The 7,774-nt window shown below is 35.8% G+C and overlaps 2 protein-coding genes across 2 annotated transcripts; one reads left to right on the top strand and one right to left on the bottom strand.

Annotated features, from left to right (window-relative positions):
• Positions 1-3,099: 3,099 nt before the first annotated feature.
• On the top strand, positions 3,100-3,225 carry LOC110112134 (60S ribosomal protein L39-1-like). Its single transcript, XM_020844231.1, has one exon. It carries the CDS (start codon positions 3,118-3,120, stop codon positions 3,223-3,225), a length of 108 nt encoding a protein of 35 aa, XP_020699890.1. The 5' UTR covers positions 3,100-3,117.
• Positions 3,226-6,582: 3,357 nt separating this feature from the next.
• On the bottom strand, positions 6,583-7,561 carry LOC110112133 (zinc finger protein 7-like). Its single transcript, XM_020844230.2, has one exon. It carries the CDS (start codon positions 7,448-7,450, stop codon positions 6,872-6,874), a length of 579 nt encoding a protein of 192 aa, XP_020699889.1. The 5' UTR covers positions 7,451-7,561; the 3' UTR covers positions 6,583-6,871.
• Positions 7,562-7,774: the final 213 nt, after the last annotated feature.

The following is a 7,774-nucleotide window of genomic DNA, read 5'->3' as shown; positions in this document are numbered from 1 at the left end:
CTCAGAATGGGCTCAAATTTGGAGGGTTGTCTCCAGAGACATGTCCCATCAGTATGCAACTGACGGACTCTAAATCGGAGGTCATTTAACTAGGTTTCAAGGTGTTCAAAATTTCAATGGAAAAGGCCTTTAGGACAAAACCTTAAGACTTTGGATTTGGCTTGATTGACCTAAGATCTAGGTAGATTCTAAGGTCTAAGCTCTAGAAGAATCCTAGGATAGATCCTAAGGTCAGGATTCTAAGAAGATCCTAGGATTCGAATTGATTTGGAAATTAATCTGATAGGGCCAAGAGTAGTCCAAGTGACTTCATACAAAAATGAGGTCAACAAACGTGTACTATTCATTTCTCTCTAAAGATAGTAAAGGGTACAACAAGTAGTTAGGAAGTAGATTCTTTTTTTTAACCACATTAAAATTAGATGCTTCATTAATGTGTTAAAAAGGTTGTAGCAGATTAAACTTCAATAGAAAACTACACATCCACGAATCAAAGAGGATATAACCGCAAAATAGGTATCACATGCAAAAAAGAGATGAGAAACTAATTCAGAAAAAAGTATTGAATAACCCACAATGTAAGTTAATATTAATGCCACTTTTCACTAAAAAATCTATAGTTTTAAGACCGCAAGCTAAAGTAATCCATGTGTCAGCAGAATATCTCAAGGAAAAATTCCAGTGCCAAATAATTTTGTGCCAGGTGGGCATATTCCCTCCTTCATAGAAGTCTTCAATAAAAGTGTTAAATGTAAGAGTTTCATTATTACACCATTTAACAACATAAGAAGTGTTAGTCAGAATTTGAATAGGTAGAATGTCTCTCTTTAAGTTATCCTAAAGGACAGGAGGAAGAAGCCAATAATAATCATAAATAATTGAGCTTAAGAGAGATTATTATTACTCTCAATATCAAGTAAAAAATAGAGTTGGATGATCCCTATTTTTATGAAATAAATGAAATTCATAACATTAAGGCTAACGAATTCGGTTAGAGAGTTCTCTACGAATTTCTATAAGATGGTTATGAGACCTACAATGCTTTATTGTGAGACCTACAATGCATTTCAATTCAAGTAAAGTACACTTGTTCGAAAGTATAGCACGTACACTTTTAGGGTGCATATCTTATAATAATTGATTTCATAACTATGTAGGGGGATGTTTGCTTCAACATTCAAATGACTATCCAATAAGAGATATATTAGATGTATAATAAATTGTGATCGGGTCGAAGAGGATTGACAGATGAATTTGTACATGGAGTTGAGACTTTCATTCAAGTTACATCTCAACTGCCTTCATTTAAGTTTGATAAAATGTTTAAATGCCCATGTTCAAAGCATAAAAATCAAGCATTCCTAAAGCCCATGATGTGATGCTTGATTTATATCTTAGAGACATGTTCACGGACATTAGAAAGTCCGGATAGTGTTCAATATGGATTGTAGAGGGTGTATGGGCAGATCTGAGTAAATCTTGGGCTAGCCCTGAGTTCAAAAAAAATAAGAGAGCAGAATAAGCAGAACAGAGCATTTGATTGTGGGGATTTAGAAAGCTCTCTTCATACTGGTGGATATGTTCCTCATACAGAACATAGACAACGACTGATAAGGACTCACCAATATATTTATATTATTTTATTATATTATCTTCTATTTTCAGAAAGAGTTTTTTGGCCGGGAGGCGATACCGCTGGAGTTACATATAAGGACTCACCAATATCAAGCTAACCATTAGTGGGTTGATGAAAAGGCTAAAAAAGCTCATATGAGTATAATTTTTTGGAGTTTGGGAATATAAATTTATTATAATAAAACTCATTCTAATATCAATATATTTTATGGATTTATTATCGTAGGATGATTTTGTACAAGCTCGAAAAAATCGTCAGTCCACTGGTGAGGGATCATCTTCAGGATCGACCCAATATATTGAGTATCATATATGGTCATATGTTGTTAGAGGAAGGCAGAGGGGGAGGGTATATGGCTTGGGTTCTCAATGCTATGCTTATGAGGGCAGTTCATCCATATCAGCATTTTATGATCATAGTGGAGCTGAAGAAAGTGTAAGCCAGAGGGTTGCAACTCTGATGAGAGAGATAAAAGAGATGAGAAAGGTTCAAAATGAGATGCAGACAGAGCTGTGATCCTATAGAGATGAAAATCAAAAGAAGAAAGAGCAAGAGCAAGAGCAGCCATATGCATCACCAGACATCGAGGACACGGAGGAGGATCAGTACTCTTATTTATTTGATGAGATTATGATGAATTTATGTGTGAACTTATTTGGCTTGATGAACTTATTGTGTTAAAGCGAGGATTTTATTTGTTTTGTTATGAACTTATTATGAGTTTATTTATTTTGATAAATATATTTATGATAATTATTGTGATTAATTATAGTGGCGTGTTGCCCATATTTGTGATAATTATTGTATTTTCTATGCAGGTTTAGAGCTTAGGGTGAAAATCAGTAAAATAGAGGGGAGGTTGTCATTTTTTTTTCAAATGCTCTAGGTTTCCAGCGGCCAACCAGTGGTTTGGTCGCCGGAAACATCGATACCGGACGGCTAATCAGAGTTGCCAGAAGTTCACTATAGCTGCCGGTAATTATCAGCGGTTTGCCGACGGTTTCCGGCGATTCTCTGGCGATGCGCCGGCGGTTGAGCCGCCTGTAATTTCTTTGGTTATGACCGCCGGTAAACCGCCAGTGATTTACCGGCGGTTTACCGTCGATCGCAGCTATTAGAACAACGATAATCCGACGGTTTGACCGCCAAAAAAATCTGGCCAAACCGACGGTTAAATATCCGGTATGTCGTCGGTAAATAACTTGCGGTCACCAGCGTTATGACCGCCAAAAACCACGGGCGATATGAACCGCTGGAAAGCCGCTAGTGTGCAAAATCACCGCAAAAAGACCGCTATAAATCATTTCCTATGTGATTTTTACCGGCGGTTTTTGAACCGCCCAAAAGCCGCCGGTTTTTTACAAAAAAGCCGGAACAAACCGCCGGTAATGAGTGATTTTCCTGTAGTATCCTAAGGAATACTATAACTAAAATGCTCTGCATCAAAGACTTTTCGGATCAAGAAGAAGCTGACAAAGAAGATGAGGCATAACAGGCCCATTCCCCATTGGATTTGCATGAGAACCAACAACACCATTAAGTACAATGCTAATCGCATGCATTGGAGACGCACCAAGCTAGGGTTTTAAGGACACTCTCACGTGATCGCCGATTTGGGTTCAAGGTAACCGCACTGTCTTCCCTTTTGATTATTTGAACAACATGTGACTTAGAGTTATATTTTGTTCTAATTATTTTATTTATTTATAAAAACCCTCTGATGTGTTGGAAATATTGTTAGTTTTGAGTATTGAAACTGTTAACATTTTAATGATATATGCACACTAATAACTAAGCATGTCTTTTTTAGCAAAATATTTTTTATATTAACACTAAAAAAAATGGAGAAATATTTTATTTTAAAGTGAAACTTTTTAACTTATAAAGTAAAAAAAGGATAAATATCTTGCAAGTCCCTTCTATTTTTCTTATGCTTCATATAAGTTTGGTATTTTAAAAACTCTCCATTTTAATTCTCATTGTTTAACTCATGATTTATGTAGGTACTTTTATTGACATAATCATTAATTGAGTATTTAAAAAAATGCAAATGCCGCTCTACTTTGTTCTTAATTTTTATTCTCTCTTTTTTTTTTTTTTAGAAACCACCCATCCTCTTATCTTACTTTTAATATCATATATTTCAAGTGATTTCCTATATTAAATTGCTTCTTAAATCATTTATGTTAGATGAAGCACCTTTTCTCCTGCCTCTATCTTGCATATTTTTTCCTCTTCTTCTTAGACATCGATGGAGTAAGTGGCTCGACCTCCTTGAAAAAAGATCGTTGAAGAATGATCTAATCCCTTGTTGATCATAAGATTGTAGGCCCTCTCTTGTCACTCCCACCTTTCTTTTCCTCTTTCTCTTCTGTTTTGACATTAGTGGAGTTAGCCACTCAAAGTCATTGGAAGATGATCACCTAACACCAAATCAAGAGATAATTATTAAGAAAAAAAGGCATTTTGGCCCAAAAATTAATTAATTAATTTTGATGCGTCATCACAAAATTATCTTTATCATGCATGAATCTCGAGGCAAAAAGCTAGTCTGAAACTTCAAAAATTAAATTCAGGAGCACCTGAACTCCGATTTCAGCAAGCTTATGGTCAAACTGAGCGTCTCGGAAATACGAACCCAATGACACCAAATTCGACCCAATCCGAGTCCAAATGGGTCCAAATCAAGGACTTGAAGTGCCATTTGAAGGTTCAAACCGCAATTTGAGTTATCAAACGGTCTCCGATTTTAACGAGCTTATACTCGAATCGAGTGGCTCGACGAGTCTAATCCAACAAGCCCAAAATCGCCGAATTCCGACATCATTAAGGCCTCCAAATGTCCAACGAACGGTGCATGATCAAAGGGTTCAATATCGGTCGTCCATTCAAACCACTCCCTATTCGTCCCTGATCTCACACCTATTTACAAGCCATGCCACTCCAGAAAAACTATAAATAGAGCCCTCATTCTTCACAAAGGGGACTCAAGTGAAGAGAGAGAAGAAGAAGAGAAGAAAGAGGAGAAGGAAGAAGCTCCTCCTCGACCACCGCCGGATCTCTTCCCGCCGCCTGAAGACGCTGGAACTCTGCCGGATTTTTGGGAAACGCCGGAAATTTGCAGAACTTTGTATCTTTGTGAGAAGTTGATTGTAAACTGATCGTCTTGATTTGTAAGACGGATCAACCTTTGTACTTCAAACAAATACTAGTGGAACTTTACAACTGGGCGAGGCCCCGTGGTTTTTTCCCTCTTTCGGGTTTTCCACGTAAAAACCTTGGTGTTCATTTCTCTTTTTTGTTTGTGTGCTGAATACTCGTACAACGCTAGGACGCAAATTTACAAACTCTACCGCCGCGTTTATTCTAGCACGCAACAAATTTCAATTTAAGTAATAAAAAAAAAACCATATTGCCAAAATTAATATAATTTGCCACTAAATAAAATATTAAGCATACATGAATTAATATTAGTTATTTAAATAAATAATTATAATTTATAACTTAAATTTAAATGCAAAAATAATAACATATATGATGTGATAGTTAAGTATTTAGTAAAGTCATTATGTCTATCTCATATCATAAACACTAACTCGTCACAACTAAACTACAAACATATTCACTTACATTTCTGTATTTAATAAGTGGGTTGTGTTTTGCTTGCCAAAATTCAAGTTGGATCATTCTCGTTTCAATTCTTTGGACTTTTGAGTCAATTAAGACAAACTCACACATATTACATACGCAATCTTTGAACTCAAACCTCTTGGTTATCAGATTTGGCTCACACCCAACAGATCAAGGTGAGATGTGTCAAATCTTACTCATTAACACAGATTGAAGCTTAAAAAAACCCATTTAATGAATTAGAAGCTTCAAAGGTCCCCATGTTGCATCCATAATGGGGAAGAACCGAAGAAGAACCTGCAAGTTTCCACCTGTTGCATCCATGATAGGGAAGAAGGACTTGCAAGTTTGCAAAATTTTCTATTGATATAAGTAGAAAATGGTCTCATTCACCTTTTCAAGTATATTATCCACTCTGAAAATAGCCCAGAAATGTTGCAGGCTGATTTCAGATTAATTTATCTATACGTACAATACCTATTAGTTTACAAACAACCATTATTTCAGGTAATCATATTATGGTAAGTATTGCATGGGAAAATTTAGCTACTGGAAACTCATTATTCCGTTTTATCTACATAATATTGTAAAATAATAGTGTACATATCTATTGAAATTCAATACAACAACAACAACTACATGTGGTCGGCTACATGAATCCTTTTTCTCCATTGGGTTCGGTTAAGAACCAAATTTTCATTTAGATCTAATAAAGAAAGGTCATTTCTAATATTTTTAACCAAGTCTTTTTTAGGCCTACCTCTACCCTTCTTAAGAAAGGATAAATATAATACATCTACAACCGGGTCATCGGAAGGTCGCCGTTTTATATGACCAAACTATCTAAGGTGACTCTCTCTAATCTTATATGCCACTGAAGCTACTCCAACCTTTCCACGTATATGCTCATTTCGTATCCTGTCTTTAAGAGTAAAGCCACTCATCCGCCTGAGCATCCTCAACTCTGCAATACTTAACTTAATATTATGCTTCTCTTTTAATGACCTACATTCTGCGCCATAAAACATTGCAGGTCTAACCACCATCTTATAGAATTTTCCTTTAAGTTTGAGTGATACTTTTCTATCACACAACAAGCCTGATGCATTCCTCCACTTCATCCATCCAACTTTATTCTACCAATAATATCCCCATCTATTTCACTATCACTATGAACTATAGACCCAAGATATCTATTGAAATTCAATGCGTTTAAATTATTTTTTGCGTTGAACGATTGATGTTCCTACTTTTATTGTAATTTGTTGGGGCATCAAACAGCCTATCATATGGACATTAGCAATTTTAAGAAAGAGTAAAATAAACCAAAATATCATTTAAAGATTTATTTTTGAAAGATATAAAGAAATCAACCAGCATAGCTGTGTGCCAGTGAATCAATCAATCAAACTCCCTGGAATAATCTGTATACACACGACAATCTCAAACTCATTGGTTTTTTTAATACTAGTGTTTCTTCCCCGTACAGAACAATATTTATGGTGCTCTGAAGTTAGTTTGATAAGATAGACAGCATCAACTGATCATTAAGACTGAAAAAAAGAGAGCTTGGGATGCAAAAATGGAAGGAAGTGAATAAACATATCAGAGTTTCAGATTCAAATCAATCTGATGGAGTTCTGATGGCTTCTCAGAATCTTGTGACTTCAACTGGAAACTACCCGGCCAAGAAATATTTCTTCCTTCCTTAAGAGCAATAGGATGCCAAATCATCTGAACATCTTGGAATCTTGCTGCCATGGCCATACCTCCTTCAACCTTTAGTTTATTAACTACAGAGTGAGGTTGAACTGAGTGAGGCTGAACTGTCAGTGAATGAATTAAGGAAGGTGAAAAAGGTAGGCTCAATATCATCTTATGTGACTGATGAGTTCTTTTAGCTGCTCCTCTTTCTCTTTTGTGCGCGTTTTGATGGCCTCCTAAAGCTTGTGAACTGTAGAATTTTCTCATGCAAAAGTTGCAGGAAAACACCTTAAGAGGAGAAGGTTTGTTTTGGGAATCTGAAGAATTCTCCATTGCTGATGACATGTTTCTTCCAAGTGTTAATTCTAACCACTTTCTGGATTTTCCATTGCTGACTTGTTCGACTTCTTCTTCTTCATAATCCTTAGTCTGTGATGCTAATCGCTGGTTGTTTGATGTCTTCTCTTGTTGTTGCTCCATTTCTGTCTTCTCTGCAACTAAACTAGAGGAATAGTGTGAGAGAAGAGCTTCACATGAAAATGGAATTTGAACTCTTGTGGACTTTGAGGAATGGTATTGGCTCAATTAAAAAGGAAAGAAAGATGCTTTACTCACCCAATAGGTTCACATTTTAGTTGGTATCATTCATTCTTTTATGACATTTGATGTGATGTTTTTAAATAGCTATAGTACCACCTTTCTTATTTCATGTCTGATCTGTTGTATATAGAAAAATAATAAGATCGTTTAGATAATACCAAGGTATTAAACCTGAATGTAATTAATTTCACTTCATTATGTTTT

This window comes from Dendrobium catenatum, unplaced genomic scaffold (genome assembly GCF_001605985.2).
Source record: "Dendrobium catenatum unplaced genomic scaffold, ASM160598v2 fragScaff_scaffold_1482, whole genome shotgun sequence".
Lineage (NCBI taxonomy): Eukaryota > Viridiplantae > Streptophyta > Magnoliopsida > Asparagales > Orchidaceae > Dendrobium > Dendrobium catenatum.
Note: the sequence above shows the minus strand (reverse complement) of the source record. Positions and strands in the feature narration are given on the sequence as shown.

Coding starts and splice junctions, on each gene's coding strand:
- LOC110112134 (XM_020844231.1), top strand. CDS start 3,118: ATGAGGCATAACAGGCCCATTCCCCATTGGATTTGCATGAGAACCAAC.
- LOC110112133 (XM_020844230.2), bottom strand. CDS start 7,450: ATGGAGCAACAACAAGAGAAGACATCAAACAACCAGCGATTAGCATCA.